Source organism: Amia ocellicauda, chromosome 4 (assembly GCF_036373705.1).
Source record: "Amia ocellicauda isolate fAmiCal2 chromosome 4, fAmiCal2.hap1, whole genome shotgun sequence".
Taxonomy (NCBI): Eukaryota; Metazoa; Chordata; class Actinopteri; order Amiiformes; family Amiidae; genus Amia; species Amia ocellicauda.
The window spans coordinates 22,815,537-22,832,881 of NC_089853.1; the positions used below are offsets into that span (position 1 = coordinate 22,815,537).

A 17,345-nucleotide genomic window follows, 5' to 3' on the forward strand; every position below is an offset into this window, starting at 1 on the left:
TCAAAATATGTCTCAGAAGCAACACAAATGTACCATCATCCTTTCCTGCCTTTACCTATAGGCATAATTAAACCTAACCATAAATCACGTCCATGCATAGAAGTCATCCACATCCATAGCCGGCCCAGCCAGATGCTTACCGTACTGTGAGGTAAAAGTTAATTACTGTGTGCTGGTTGGCTCAGTGTACTGTTGTAGTTGCATTTATCCCTCCTTCAGGTTAATGAGCAGTGCCCTGCCACTGTTCATATAATGTCTGTATTTTACCAAGGCTATCTTAAATTGAAATGAAGGTAATGCGAAACAGTGGTTTGATTTTACCAATATCTTTCCATTGCATTCTAAACATTGTATATTTTCCATTGTCCTTTGCCAGATATTGAAGGTGATTTTTCTAATGTCAAAGTGAAAAGATGCTGCTGAATGCTAAATAGATTTTATGTTTAATGGGTGTGCCTTTTATTGCTTCTTTTATGATTGCACCTTTGCCCATTGATTAAGAACATATTGGGTAAAGACTCTGTACAGTTAAATACACTGCACAGTTTCTTATATTCAGAATTACAGATTTATAGGCCTTGATACTGCTATTTGTGTTAACATTGTTTTTTTAAATATAAATAAATTAAAATCTCAGCAAACTAAATATTTAATTATATTTAAATGCTTGTTTTAGCCTTGTTTCATTTTTGCTGATAGGTAAATTGAAGGTTTATTTAATGACTGTTTTATGTTGCAGTAATGTCTGTAATCAACATGCAAATTATAGCTGTTATGTCGCTTACAGAAATTCCTCAAGCGATGACATGCAACCTCTTTTATAAAAGGTGATTACCATGTTTCTCTGATTACTCTTGGGAGATCACTGATGTAAAGCAAGGTATGAATTCTCATTTATCCTAAAGAGGAAGACAGCAAATGATAAAGGTAAATCAAAATGATTTCACTATTTGTTGTAATCCTCATCTTAAAATGATTCATGTGTTGTACTTGATTCAGGAACAAAGGAATTCATGGTAAATATTATTTTTCAGTGATGATGTTCAGGTTTCCACATAAATGTAAGGAATTTACAATGGTCAATTATTTTCTGAAAGCTTTAAGCATTTTAGGTAACACAAATGGGAGTATCTTTGAAAGATTAGATTTTTGTGCTAAATATTTATATCTGTAAAGCTCATTGTGTACTTTCAGTACTGTCATGACAATACATCAAATGTGGCATCAGCATTTTATCAGAACTAACAAATAATGTAATTGAAATATATGTTTTCCAGACCAGTTAGACATATGTACTGAATAGTATAACTATTTTGCTTAATTAAAGTGAATAATTATAGAAACATAATATTTCTATGTATGGTATATTGTCTCTAATAAAGTTTTTGCTGTTTAATTGTTAGCCTTATTTACTCACTGGAATCTGCAAGTTATTCATCCTATATATATAGTGAATTAATGTAGGCAGATTTTAAGCAAGAGATTAACTAATAAGGAATAATTTATATTCAACTATATTCTCGATTTCTTAATTGATAAGAGGCATTTTATTGTTTGTGTGGCACCCTCTTAAACCACCAAGTAACAAACAAAATATATACCCGTCTAATCAATTTTGAATTACATGTAAATAAACAAATAAAAGATACACAAAACAAAGTAATGAAAAAATATTTTATGAAGTGAAATTACTTATGGTAATTGTAAGCACTGTTTATATTTTGATATAGGACACATTAATTTTCCATTAAGACTTACGTTGTGAGTTGTCTTGGCTGGTCATGTCCATAGGTGGTAGTATTTAACTTATTTTGGAGAGGTTGTTACAATTTATTTTTAAATGTTCAAATACAATCGAGTTTATGGGTACTTTCTCAAAACAGGTTGTTGTAAAGCTTAAACAAGTGATTGGAGCATTTATCTATAATACAATGATGTATTTATTTCAAATAAAAATTAAGATAATCTAATAAATGAAAGTAATAGTAATTGGGTAAGAAAATTCCTTCCCTTAAAAACACATGAATCAATTTATAAACCATACTGCTTACAGTTTGTGGTTTTAGTGCGTGTCATATGTATATATACAGCTCTGGAAAATATTAAGAGACCACTGCAACATCATCAGTTTCTTTGGTTTCACTATTTATGGGTATGCGTTTGGGAAAAATGAACATTTTTGTTTTATTCTATAAACTACTGACAACATTTCTCCCAAATTCCAAATAAAAATATCAATGCAATGCAATGGCTGACATACATTTAAGAAAAAATTGCAGTGCTCTTAATTTTTTCCAGAGCTGTATATAAAAATCAACCACTTAAGCGCAATATTTGTATTGCGGCAAGCATTTTCGTATATGTAGTAGCCTGACAGTCTGGCACAAATTAATTTAAAATATCTGACAATATGAGTCAGCCTTGATTGGAATAACGCTTCCCTTCCCTACACTGATGATTATTACTACTACACAGCTACACGTTTCATCCCAGTTTAACCGCTCACGGGCTGCTGGCATGCTGGACAGCTGTCTCATGGTCAACGTCTACTCTAACCCGTGCATTTTAGTGAATACGCGCATTTGTGTTTGCAATCATTTTTTTTGGGGGGGGGAGGGTGACGTTCGCACTGCCAGCAACGTTGCACGCACAGCACGCACGACGCCGCGCCGCGCACGTGACTACCTGCGGGGCTGACTCAGCTGACTCGTCACGCAGCGTCAGTCCGGGAGTCGCACAATTATGAAAGAGCCACCTTCCGCTGGAGCTGGAGCGGTGGCAGATTCCTCCAACGTCAACCGGGCTTTCCTCCCCAGGCTCACCGAGAACAACGCTAATAGATGGCTAAAGGCCACGGAACAGCTCTTCCTGAGTGTGAACGGTGAAGAGAATGGTACGCGACGCGCTGGGTGTGTGGTGGTGGTGGGCTGGGGGGCTAGAGCTGCCCGAAAGGTGTATGTGTGTATGTGCGGGGTAGGGAGGGGGGTGTTGAGGCAAGTCTGTGCGTGCTGTCAAAGCAGAGCAGAGAGGTGTATGGGGGTGCAGGGTGGCTTTTGAATGCCGCCCGCTAGGTCTTTGTGCCTTTCAAACGTGGTAACGGGAATGTATGCGTTCAGTCGTGTCCTTTTAATAAAAACAACTGCAGTGTTGAATGGGGTTCAGTCAGTGTTGACAAGACGAGTCGGTCCGCCTTGACAACTCGTGCCTTTTTTTTATTTTTTTTTTACATGCATTCATGGTGCACGTATATGTGTGGGGCTCGTCTTAAGTTGTACAGCGATGTGAGATTCAGAAGGTTGGCTGCAGACCACATTGGCTTTCCCTTTGATCTGCTGCAAACCGGGCTAAAGGTTTCCGTGTGACGAGCTCGGCATGTGCTGCGGTGTGCGCGTGGGGGAATGAAAAAGCTTTCCCCCCTTTTTCATTAAATAGTTAAAGCAGTATTCTCATAACTGTCAGTCGTTGTTATATATTTGAATGATCGACAATATGTTTGTTGTAGTGATCAGGAAATGTTGAGGTTGAACACGCTTCCTTTGGATAAAGTTCTCCTTTCCCTTTGTGGGCCTCTTGACACACGTGTTGCAGACACTGTTTACCCAATCTATCCAATGAATCCTGCATCATTAACTATTGCCTAGTTGTGCGGGGTGGCTTGTAACATTTCGGTATGTCCACCTGTGTTCATCTCAGGTCTGGGGAGGGATGAGTAGTGTAAAAAATGAACATTGCTGGCATTTTCCCATGCGATAGGAACTTTAAGCGATCGGAGTTTTAGAGGCTCACGAGTGAAAATGCTCCAGGTACTCGTTAGTCATCTTTATGCACCAACCTGAACACGTCATAGACTCAATCAGCTTTCACCGCTGTGTCTCTTTCAAAGAAAACACACTATTATATTTAATGACTTGCTCTGCCAGAAGTTCAGTAATGTACGGGATCTGACAAAGTGCAATAACAAAGGTGGGGAGGTGTGCGGCTCCTTGCTAGTACAGTGCAGGTTTCTTTTCACCTGTTAGTCACGAATCAAACACGAGATCCTGCATCAGTCTGTACAAAGATACACACATTGAAAAGACTGGCCAGGAATACGTTAACTGTACGCTGCAACGGTTTTCGATCATAGCTGGACTGTACTTTGTATGTTGGGGTTGGTTGCGGAGAAGCAGTGTAACAAATTCTGCATGTATGAAGAACACATGTTGTTGTCAAAAGTATGCATGCTACAATGCTCTTCCAGAGAGGAAAAACAATGTATTCTAATGGGTAGGAAGAAAGTCCCATTCACTTTCTTGTAAAACTAAATTCCCCTCAAAGTTACTGACACACTAGGTCTATGCTGGAAGCATTACATGGATTTGTTCTGCATTTGTGTAGCATTCTGTTTTGTTGATCAGTCAACCAAACAGGGAATACATTTCATGATCACTGGTTTTTATTTTTGTTTACATTTTTCTTCAAAACACATGGGTGGAGGGGGAAGGAAGTGGTGGCCAGCTTTTGAATGTTTTGCTTTAAAGCCTTTTGCAGAATACAGCCAAGTGCTTACATTCCGATGAGCAGCATTTTAAATAAATGGAAACACTTTTCCTTTTTTTTTTAGTTACTACTTATACTCTTGAATGTGGAAATTGCATTGCAGCTTCCTGGCAAGATGGGTCTCCTGATTTATGTGGGGAGAACTAAGATTTGAAAACCATGTGATCAAGTAATTAAATCGAAGCTCAGCCAGGAACTGTGACCTTGAGCAAACACACTGTGATGCAATCCAACATAGCCTTAAATATTTCAGTACAAAATATGTATATTTTCTGTGGTATTTGCAACAGCATCTTAAAGTGTCCAGTCAGCTCTTTGCTGTTTTACTGTTCAAACTTCTTTATTTCCCTACCTACATTGCTTTAAAGAATCAATGTAATTGTTACTAGAGAAGGTATGAACTGCTCATATTTAATATATGGGATGTTGTACAGTAAACATCTGTTAAATATAACACGGCAAGACCAGTAATTAAATGCAGATGCAGAGTGCTTTCACTTCATATTTCTGCTAGAGGCATAAATGCTTTATATTCCATTAATTGTTGTTAATGATCTATTTATTTGTTAGGAAATCTTTCTTTGGGAGGAATTGCCAAAGTACCCTTTGCCTTATGCGTATTTGACCAATTTCCTGAATTACTTATTACTTGCTACCATAAAGAGCTGTCCGTTCTGCCTGGGCCCAGCTTGTAAAATTCCACACACCTGGGCCTGGGGCAAATGCACCAAAATAAGGGGGAGGGGGTTTCCAAAACCCAGCCCTTTGGTATAGGGCTAATCTGAATTCCAATACTCCTTCAATCAGCTGAGAGCTGGAAACCATTTTAAACAAAGGGCTAATCAGACCGGCCGATGCAGTGATTCAAGGTGGAGTAAGAGTTCAGTAGGAATGTATAAGAGAAGATGATTGGTTTCTGGCATATTATACATATTTACAGTACGATTTTGAATTTGTTTGCCTTTTTTGTCACATATGCTCTCTCTCTAAGTTCACAAGCTTCACATTCACAGGGCACATAGTGATGTACACGGAGCGCTACATTTAAAGACTCAACAGTCATGGTTTCCTCTCTTTTTATACGTTCATAGTCTGAACAAAGTCTGCAGAGATTAAAGTTACTGTTGAGTCTTATTTATACCAGTGCAAATAAACCAAAAAAAATAAAAACAACTAAAACCCTGAAAAGAAAACCAAGCAGTTCAGCATCGCGTTCACCGATTGTCGTCTTAGGTTTCTTGCTGTAATTACAGTACTTAGGTCCTGCAGCGCTACTTTCTTGAAGCCCTAAAACTATGCTTTAGTAGATCTTATCACTTGCTTTGGGTTCATATTGCATGTCAAACAAAGAAACGTACACATCAGTAGCGGCTGTGGAAAGGTTTTATAGTCTGTTATTTATTAATTGCACCATATGTATTGAAATTCATTTTGGGAAAAACAAACAATAATGAAACATTTGCACTTTTGAAATACTGTTTTGCACAAAATTAGTCTACTATAAAAATGTGCATTTATTATATTTTTTTAATAAAAGAACGTGATTGATATTAGAATAACATGAACAAAAATATTTTACACTAATGTGTAAAACTGTGTAGGTTTGCTCTATGATTCATGCTCATTCTTTGATTATTTCTCATTACGATGTATATGGTAGCAATGTCTACTCTTCATATGAAGAGCTTCATTGTGGCATATGTGATTGCTTGAGGAAGCACAGTAGATTCACTATGATTCCCCCCCCCCCCCCCCCCGGTGGCACATCTTTCCAGACACTTATAATAATTTAAGTCATTACAGGTCATTATAGTCAAGCAAGTGCAATTAGACCAAGATAGACAGTAGCAGAACATGGATTATTTTTTGTAGCGATTTGAAGTGATAGAATTAAGTGCTCTTTAGTAATCACTTTTAAGTTACGCAAAGAACACTACCATCTATCTATCCAACTGGATGAAAATGTACATTATATTAAAATTATCAAATTGTTTATATGTCAGTGTTATTCTTTAATATCACACACACAGCATTAAATTATAGTGGCACGTAGGTATTTGTCTTATCTGTCCAGAGTGTGAGCAACTATGTTCTGTTCTATTCTGATAGCCTGTGGTACTGATAGAGCTATGAGGTTGAAAACCAAGATGCTTTTGACCTAGGCAATTAAGGGGTTACAATGTTGTTTACTTTGTGCTTGCAGTGTTTTGGGATTCTGTTCTGTTCTATTGTATTATGTTACTTGGATCCTGTTAACTGGTCCTTATTTTTTCCACTTCAGAGGGATGGCCCTTTTAAAATTGTGCCAGAATCCATCTTAACTGAGAGATTTATTTTGGTTGTTTACTTGTTTTGTGTTCCAAGTTGAAGTTCTCATCATATTGTTTGTGTTCCAATGGATTGATCTTTGCACGCCTCACCAATTGGTTTTGGTGTTCACTGGTATTCACTGGCCATTATTAATTGTGCGGCTTCAGGTACATTCTTGAGATGGTGAAGGCAAAAGGAGTATGCTAAAAAACACTTCATAATTGTAAAGCTGGTAGGTTATTTTGTTGAGAGAGTTTTGCAGGATGGGAAAGTACTGCTCTTGAGATGCCTGTGACTGACTTTTCATGTGACATTACGTCCTGAATTTGAGGCCTTTTTGTTTGTGTGTATAGTTTAGTCTCTCCAAGACATGCTGAGTTCTGTTGTAGTGCTGTACAGAATAAGCTCACATATTGAGGTTTTGAGCAGGTAAAATTACTGCTGTTTTTCATGTTCAAACAGTTGCTAAAAAAATGTGTGCTCCAAACAATACATCAATAGTCGATAATTTAAGACAGAACTGTGAGAATGCATCCTCATTTCTCTATGTAGAACATTGTGGAACTCATAATTCGCTGTATGTTGTCAAACTCTGATAGTGGGGAAACCCCTGACGATCAAGGCTTATTGCATCTCTTCTGATGAGAGTATGACATGTGTAAGTGATCTCCATAGGTCTTGTACCTGGGCAACATAACTTTTTCAAAAGTTTTATAGATGGTAATAACACAGTAATTTATGTAAATGCAGTTTATGACCACACTAAATGTACATTGTTTACATGGGATTGACGACCATGTTGAATATGTTCAGGCTCCTTCACGCTGTACATTTTTCTGGCACGTAAGCTCAGAGGCATTGTAAAAACGCTTCTTGCTGCACACAGTAACCTTTGGAAGACTGTCACATGCTGTAGCTTATTTCTACAGAAAGCCTAGTGCGAGGCCTGAGAGAAAAGCACAAATCAAGTTTTATAAGTGCCAAAGGGGATTTGCTACTTGTGGATTTCCACTACCAAAACAAAACAAAAAAACATAAACCAGCACCAAATGCATATTCCACTTTTCCATGCAACAGATATATTTATTTAGTCTACATAAACATTAGTACAATTTGTTTTACCATAATTAATTTGGCAGACCCTTTAAGGCAGGGGTTCCCAATGTCTGGTGATGGAAGGCCAATTTCCAGAGGTTGCATGGGATGGAGGGCCGCAGTAGAGAATTAACCACCAATGAAAACGAAATAAGTCCCAAATCATACCTTTTTATTTCCTATACATTTCTGTCCGGGAACATTTATGAACTATTATTTTTTCCTCCCAAATTATATGTGCAATTTGTATCAGAAAAAAATCTGAAACTGTGAAAATATAGTAAATGTTCAGAAAAGGGGAGGATGAAGGTTGGCTTTGGGGGGCCGCATTTGGCCCCCGGGCCGCACTTTGGAAAACCCTGCTTTAAGGGAAGATCTTCTCCTAGTTTTTGGTGGAGGTTCTGGGGAGTCGAGACAGAAATATTGGGTAGGTAAGTTGTTATGTGATGCTGGAATTATATTATTCATTCACATTGAAGACTGACAGACCAGTCTGTCTCAAATCTGACTTAACATGCTGTTTTAGTACTATTGGCATGAATGTATTATTGGAAGTTGGCCAATTGATCCTTGAGTTGCTGAACCCTGTGCATGTTGTTGTTCCGTTTTGTTTCTAACTCAAGGCCAATATGGTTGCTATACATTCCTGAAAATATTATGCTTTGGGCTCAGGTTTGGTGAGAATATTATAAATCTGGTTAAAATTGCATTGTATTCCATTCATACATATACTTTGTTCTATTGTTTCATGCCTTTTGAAGCTTAGCTTAGCTTTTTCTATTTGCACACTGCCCTGCTTTCACTCCTCTTTTCCCCTGAGGTAACGGAGGGCTGTGTTGGGGGCGATGGAGAGAACTCTCGGGAATTATGTGAAAGCATGAGACCGCCACAGAGCTGGAAGACTGTCGAGTGATGGTGATCACAGAGCTTACTGGACCAGAGAAACAGGCCCTTTGACAAAGGTTTTGAGGGGAAAAGTCCTTTACAGAAGTTTTTGAGAATATTCTCTTCAGTTGCAGAAAGCTGAGGTTGCTTTGGGAATTGGGAACCAGCTGCTGTAGTTCTATTGCTAATTAATTCGTATATACAGTATTGTGCAAAAGTTAGGCAGGTATGAAAAAATGCTGTAAAGTAAGTGGTTTCAAAAATAGACATGTTAATATATTATATTTATCAATTAACTAAATGCACAGTGAGTGAACAGAAGAAAAATATAAATCAAATCAATATTTGGTGTGACCACTTTTTGCCTTCAAAACAGCATCAATTCTTTTAGGTACACTTGCACAAAGTTTTTGAAGGAACTCGGCAGGTAGGTTGGCCCAAACATCTTGGAGAACTAACCACGGTTCTTCTGTGGATTTAGGCAGCCTCAGTTGCTTCTCTCTCTCCATGTAATCCCAGACAGACTCAATGTTGAGATCAGGTCTCTGTAGGGGCCATGCCATCACTTCCAGGACTCCTTGTTCTTCTTTACGCTGAAGATAGTTCTTAATGACTGTCACTGTATGTTTGGGGTCGTTGTCATGCTGCAGAATAAATTTGGGGCCAATCAGATGCCTCCCTGATGGTATTGCGTGATGGATAAGTATCTGCCTATACTTCTTAGTATTGAGGAGACCATTAATTCTGACCAAATCCCCAACTCCATTTGCAGAAATGCAGCCCCAAACTTGCAAGGAACCTCCACCATGCTTCACTGTTGCCTGCAGACACTAATTTGTGTCTTTATTGTACAAACTGCCTTCTGCTACAGCCAAGTATTTCAAATTTTGACCTCATCAGTCCAGAGAACCTGCTGCCATTTTTCTGCACCCCAGTTCCTGTGTTTTCGTACATAGTTGAGTCGCTTGGCCTCATTTCCACGTCGGAGGTATGGCTTTGTGGCCGCAAGTCTTCCATGAAGGCTGTGCCATGGTGTATGACTTGACAGTAAACTGTCTTCAGCAACCTCACCTTGTTAGCTGAGTTTGGCTGTTCTTCACCCAGTTTTATTCCTCCTACACAGCTGTTTCTGTTTCAGTTAATGATTGTGTTTCAACCTACATATTGAATTGATGATCATTAGCAGCTGTTTGGTATAATTGGGTAATCATACACCTGACTATATGCCTACAAAATCCCTGACTGTTCAAGTGTACCTAGAAGAATTGATGCTGTTTTGAAGGCAAAGGGTGGTCACACCAAATATGGATTTGATTTAGAAGTTTCTTCATGTCTATTTTTGAAAGCATCCTTACTTTACAACATTTTCACACCTGTCTAAAACTTTTGCACAGTACTGTATATACACAAAGTTTGATTATGTATTTTTAATGCTACATTAACATGGAAAGCACTTTGAGGTGATGTCAGTCGTGAAAAGGAGGCGGTGTAGAACATGATTGACAGCAACAAGCTGTTAGCATTTCGAGACCTGGAGGTTGATGCAATAGCAGGTTCAGACTGGTTGTCTGGATTGGCTGTAGGGTGATCCAAGACCAGCAGTGTGAACTACTGCTAAGACAAGTGGACAGGTTGTACACTTCTTGCCAAAAGATCTCTGCATCGAGACATCATGTAACACAGTGTTGGAAGAAGCTGGCCTTGGGCATCCAGACTGTGCAGTATCTTGCCACCTCTTTAAGACACTTAGGTTACACCTGCAGACCATTCTGATCTTCTCATACTTAAATTGCATTTTTTTTTTTGTATTGTATTCACTTTTTGTTGAGGAATTGATCATTCATGATGATTTATCATTTCATAAGTAAATGATACTACATGAAGATAATGAAATTTGGGTAGATGGCTACATGCAAAGTGATTTAAAATTACGGAATCTACTGCAGCCTTCTTTGTATATTTTTAAGCAAGGTCAGAGTACACAAACCCACACGGATTGGGGCTGAAGTGAAGGAGCTCACTGGTGGTGTGTGCACTGCAATGTAGGGGCCTGGTAAGAGATTTGGCTGTGGCTGCAGATCACGTTCTGGTCCTGTGAAATGTCACATGATGTAAGGTTAGCAGGTCTACCGAACAGTTCAGCTTCAAGTAAACCCTGATGTATTTCCAGGAAATAAAAATTTTACAGTAACACTCCTGCCTTGGCAGATGCCAAATGGCAATGCTGCAGAATATTAAATACTCTGGATATTAGGTAATTAGGCTGCTTCATTCGGCCTGAATCAAAATCCTCTTTCTTCTACAGAGTTCCTAAGTATGCTGTAAATGGCATTTGTAACATTGGTGGAAATCTAAAATAAAAAAATGCTGTGGTAAATGAATAAACAAGCCAAATACCCTCCAGCACCATAGTTTTTTTTTATTTTCTCCCAATAATCGAGTAGTTTTGGTTCTAGTGTTTTTATTACTATTATTATTGTTTAAAGCAGTTTTATTCATTCCTTTGAATTGTCAAAAGACAAAAACAATTCCCACACTATTCATAAACCCTATTGTGTTGTGAAACCTCAGCTGAAGTGAGGGCAATGCTGTCCCTTTATTTAGAGAGTGGAAACTTTTGTTTTTAGGAAATGAGTCTGTAGATCATGAGAATGCTACAGGCTCTTTGAGACAATCAATAGTTAAAATGATCTGAATCACAGTCATTACACGAATGACAGTCTAAATTTGTGGTGTGTTTGAAATTACAGGTTTTAAGCGGTTTAGCAATTGGAATGGTTAGACATTATATATTGAAATATGAATTGAATAGTATTCCACACTAAAAGTGTTGAAACTATGCAATGACCTTAAAATGTTGGAGAGACCCTTGCCATTGTAATTTCCCGTAGGCCATCACTGTGTGATTGGATGTCGAGGCTTTTTTTTTTTTTTTTTTCTTCTTAAACTGATATGGCATTACATTTGACATTACAAATAAAGTATTTACCCTGAAGCCTATCGATCTTGGGTTCTTCAAGTAATATACACTCACCTAAAGGATTATTAGGAACACCTGTTCAATTTCTCATTAATGCAATTATCTAACCAACCAATCACATGGCAGTTGCTTCAATGCATTTAGGGGTGTGGTCCTGGTCAAGACAATCTCCTGAACTCCAAACTGAATGTCTGAATGGGAAAGAAAGGTGATTTAAGCAATTTTGAGCGTGGCATGGTTGTTGGTGCCAGACGGGCCGGTCTGGGTATTTCACAATCTGCTCAGTTACTGGGATTTTCACGCACAACCATTTCTAGGGTTTACAAAGAATGGTGTGAAAAGGGAAAAACATCCAGTATGCGGCAGTCCTGTGGGCGAAAATGCCTTGTTGATGCTAGAGGTCAGAGGAGAATTGGCCGACTGATTCAAGCTGATAGAAGAGCAACTTTGACTGAAATAACCACTCGTTACAACCGAGGTATGCAGCAAAGCATTTGTGAAGCCACAACACGTACAACCTTGAGGCGGATGGGCTACAACAGCAGAAGACCCCACTGGGTACCACTCATCTCCACTACAAATAGGAAAAAGAGGCTACAATTTGCACAAGCTCACCAAAATTGGACAGTTGAAGACTGGAAAAATGTTGCCTGGTCTGATGAGTGTCGATTTCTGTTGAGACATTCAGATGGTAGAGTCAGAATTTGGCGTAAACAGAATGAGAACATGGATCCATCATGCCTTGTTACCACTGTGCAGGCTGGTGGTGGTGGTGTAATGGTGTGGGGGATGTTTTCTTGGCACACTTTAGGCCCCTTAGTGCCATTTGGGCATCGTTTAAATGCCACGGCCTACCTGAGCATTGTTTCTGACCATGTCCATCCCTTTATGACCACCATGTACCCATCCTCTGATGGCTACTTCCAGCAGGATAATGCACCATGTCACAAAGGTCGAATCATTTCAAATTGGTTTCTTGAACATGACAATGAGTTCACTGTACTAAACTGGCCCCCACAGTCACCAGATCTCAACCCAATAGAGCATCTTTGGGATGTGGTGGAACGGGAGCTTCGTGCCCCGGATGTGCATCCCACAAATCTCCATCAACTGCAAGATGCTATCCTATCAATATGGGCCAACATTTCTAAAGAATGCTTTCAGCACCTTGTTGAATCAATGCCACGTAGAATTAAGGCAGTTCTGAAGGCGAAAGGGGGTCAAACACAGTATTAGTTTGGTGTTCCTAATAATCCTTTAGGTGAGTGTATGTCAATGCACAAGTGAAAATAAGGTAGAGTTTGAGTAATGTTTGGTTCTTCTTGAAACAACACAAAAGATTAGGCCTAAGTAATGCTGACCATCAGATAAGGTCTGAATAAATAAGTGTTCCCAGGTTTATCAGTATGTAAAAAAGAGAAATGGAAGCCAATGAATTGCTATGTTTGTGCTGGAGATGTTATCTGTGCTGGAACAAGTAAAGTAGGCAGAAAAATTAGGCAGGGTTAATTATTGCTGCAGGGGGCTTAGATTTAAACCACCTCTGGTATGAAAGTGGTGGGAAAATCGACACCTCAAACCTTCTGTGGACAGCGGAATGGCTGTGATTTCATTACACTTTTAGTGTGCATTCTACAGGTACCACAAGATAGAGGTAAAACCCGTCCTCCTGATCATTAGGTTAGCTGTTGTCCAGAAGAGGATTTGGCTCCTGTATTGTAATACGGTGTTATATTAAATTTAGTTAAGTCTTCTTGGTGAGATCTGATGTGGTCTGTTTTCATGCTTTTATATGATTTGATTTTATCTTGTTGTTTGTAGAATTTTATGATATACGTGTATGTATGCGCATGCTTCTAGCAGGTGAAACTTTTTTCCATCTTAAGTGTTTACGGAGATGTGAAGAATAGATAACAAGGCTCTTTTCCGAATAAGTGAAATGCACTGTTCTTTGTAAGTGGGCAATTATTCTCTCAGTCGGCATTGTAATAAATGCTTTCCCATTAAGACTGGTGTTTCTGTATTTCCTCAGCCCCTGTTATACAAATGTGTATTTTTTTTCAATGCATTGCCAACTATAGGGCTAGCCTCTTAAAAATAATTTCAGCCTTGACAGAATATCTCTGAGATTTGTTTACTTGTTTAAGACATTTAGAGAAATGACTAATGGCTCTGTATATTGAATTGTGTGTCTGTGCAGGTGTTTAGTAGATTAATGGTAAAATGGGACTATGCAGCATATTGTATCCACAATTAATATTTTTAACTTAATAAAATTGATTTATTGAAACACAACTTGGTGTAATTTAATCTAACTTGTATTTAGTTTATTTTTTAATACTTCATCAAAGTAATCATTTAAAAAAAAAGTATGCAGTATGTTTGTATTTTTGGAACTGGAAAAGTAATTTTTTTTTTTTTTTAGTTTAGCATCTCATTATCATTTCCTTCCTTCTGTAAGTGGGGTCAAATCCTCTGTACAGTATTGGGATTGAGGCATTGGGGAAAACATTTTTGGTTAGGTTTTTCCCTGTTTGAAAGCATCACAAAACGTTCCCTCTCTTTTTACTCCACACTGAAGATGAAGAGGCAATGTGTGGGTTTTACATTAAAATGGTCATTACTTTAAGGTAGCCTGTTCCCTAAACGCCAAATAGTAGCCAGTTGGTGCTTAAGTGTAGCAAACCGATTTCTTGGAAAAGGTAATATTTCTGTTGGCCCCTGAGGTAGCCTATATAGGCTACCTCACTTTCTATTGCATTTGTCAAGCTGTTCTGCTTGATTGCTTCTTTCAAGTGATGCCTTTCCCCCCAGCTTGCCTGCTCACATTTTCCTCATTGTTAATGTATCCTGTACCTGCTAACCCCCCACCCCTTCTACAGATTAACCAGAACAAGGAAAGGCAGTGGAATCTTTCACCGCAATAGTTTTTTTTTTTTTCTTCTTTTTCTTCTTTTTAACAGAATAGGAAGTTTTAAAACCATTAGCATTTAGACTTTGGCACTTGTGCAGCTGTACAGAGCATCAGGGAATGATCTAGACTGAGACTGAGCTACTCTAACCCTGTAGGAGATGACTGAGGATCACTGGTTATGTTCCTGTACTCTTCCTTATTATTCGAAGCAGAAGATGCACGGCTTCAGGTACTCTGTTTTAAAATGGGGCCTTATTAATGCACATCTGTTTTAAGTACTGTATTTATTGATTTATTTTGTATCTGTTGGTGCCAAGATATTTGTTGGCTTTTAGTGTTACTGAAACAGATCAAGTTGAATTGTAGTGGGCATACATTTATTTTCTTTTTAAAATGAAGGTAAACCACAATGAGCACCCCTGCATGCTCCAAAATGTGCCTGAAGTCTGCTGGATCATTTGTCTTATTTGATACTGTTGGGGGGCATTGGGTATCAATGTAGCACTTCTGGAATGCAGTTTGCAAATCCAAATTACTTCTGTGGCGCCCTATTTCTAGTACAAAAAGTATTGGGAGTTGAAATTTAATTAAACATTCTTTTGCATTAAAGCCCTTTCCTTGGGTACCTTTAGCATCTTGCTTCAGCAGTTCAGGGCTGATTTTTTTTTTTTTTTTTTTTTTTTAATTTGTGCCCGTGAACCCGTTCTATTAGACCTGCAGTGCAAATGCAAATGGATTTTCTATGATTACATTTGTTTGTTTACATAAAGCTGGCTACTGATCCTTTAGGATTTTTAAATAAATCCAGGATTAGAAGGTCACTTGGACCCATCAACATTTTGGTAAATTTTGGATGCTCTGGAATTGAGCAAGCCCTGCATTTGAAAGCACAAGTATTGTAGAGTTACAGGAAAATCACAAAAAAGTTTTGGGAGTAGTAGACAATTACTATTTGATGTGGAATGAGTTCTCCCAAACCACCTCCCATACACAAAATGAGGAATAAAGTTTTTTTTTTAATTTAATAATATCTATAATTTTGTGGATATTCTTGAACCACAGAACTTGCTTTTTAGTTGTCTCTGAGAGTTGCACTAATCATAATAGATTCTGTGTGACAGTGTTTTGGGAGAGCAAATTCTTTGTTTTGTGTTCAGGCCTGTAGGAATTGACAGATTTATTTTCCGGTCAGGTGTTAATGCTGTGCTTGATACCATTTTTCTTTCACAGTCCCAGAAATCCTGGATAGAAAGCACTTTCACCAAGAGGGAATGTGTGTACATACTACCAGTTTCAAAAGACCCCCACAGGTAAGTGCTTTTCAGTGAGATACTGACCTTGTGTTTGCATTTAACTTCCCTGTACCAGGGGGAAAATCTTTGTGCAATTTCTGTGTTGTACAATATACCAAGATATTACTTTTTCTGCTTTATTCTGGTTTTCTGTATATTTGTATTTCAATATCAAACTATATTATTGACGTAAAAAATAAGATGATTTGACTAGAAACTGGAGCTGCTTAAGAAATGAGAGTGAGTATCAAAGCCAGAGAGCTGATTCAAAGCACAGTTATTGTACAATTGTTACATTTCAGGGCCCTGAATGCCACCATTCAGAATTAGTTTTCCACATGAATAACGCAGGATATTACACTTAATCTGTAAAATCCCAAAGATGAATACTCTATTGTTCATAATATGTTTTCTTCAGGGAATGTCTGCATTCTCATTCAAATAAATCAAATACATTTGCAAAAGGACTAACTCTGCAGTTATTAAAAACTAGTGTAATGTTTTCTAAGACTTCTTCATCAGACAAAGCAGGAAAGGAAACTTTTTTTTATGACGAGGACATGTTAGGAAATTGTACACTCCCCTGGATCTTAGTTGAAAGAAGTAAAATAGATTTTGCTTATAAAAATGTTTTAATGATTTTGTGTGCAAACAAGTATTCAAGTGAAGATGCATTAAAAAGCAAATAACTGGTAGGAAATAAAATTGTGCACATTTAAAAATTAATGACTTTTTTCAACTTGATTAACTCGACGTGAGGGGAGAAATATGTTAATATGTATAAGCTGTACTACGTAATCCGCTTATATAATTTAGTCGTGACTGGTAATTTTGTGTTTCAGGCATTGTCTTGCAAGTCCTGCTACCATTCCCTTTCTTTCTTTCTTTTAGTTTTTTCGAGAATTTAATTTGCCGGTTCTGGTTAATTGCAAAAATAAATAAGTCAGCACTTGCTCATTCACTTTAACAGAAGTGCACCATTCACAGTCCATGCAATTATGTAAAATATTTAAAATCTGTTAGCTTTAGTTTGCTAGCAGTATTTTTCAGTCATCCTTTGGTCTCGATGGTATTTCTGAAGGATGCTTGACTCTTCCTTTCAAGTTAAAAATTCAGTTTCGGCTTTGTGGTTCACCATTTCATTAATCATTTGCAGGGTTTCATCCAAAAAATTGTTTCTTAAAGCAACAATAACTTACTCAGCCGTTGACCTTTTTAATGTCATTCAAGTTTTCATACCAAATTTGTCATCTAGTGATACAGGCATGTGGTACTGGATACAGTCTTAATTTAATTTTGTAGATATCAATTGGACAATTATCTACATTAG

General features: G+C 37.9%; 1 protein-coding gene across 2 annotated transcripts in view; it reads left to right on the plus strand.

The window, feature by feature from the left end:
* Nucleotides 1-2,721: 2,721 nt before the first annotated feature.
* The window catches only part of trpm7 (transient receptor potential cation channel, subfamily M, member 7), a 43,137-nt gene continuing 28,513 nt past the window's right edge, over nucleotides 2,722-17,345 (plus strand). For both annotated transcript variants that reach the window (XM_066701437.1, XM_066701438.1), the window contains exons 1-2: nucleotides 2,722-2,893; nucleotides 15,954-16,033. In XM_066701437.1, the coding sequence (XP_066557534.1) occupies nucleotides 2,891-2,893; nucleotides 15,954-16,033 (83 nt within the window). In that variant the 5' untranslated portion in view covers nucleotides 2,722-2,890. The remainder of the gene's footprint in view (nucleotides 2,894-15,953; nucleotides 16,034-17,345) is intronic.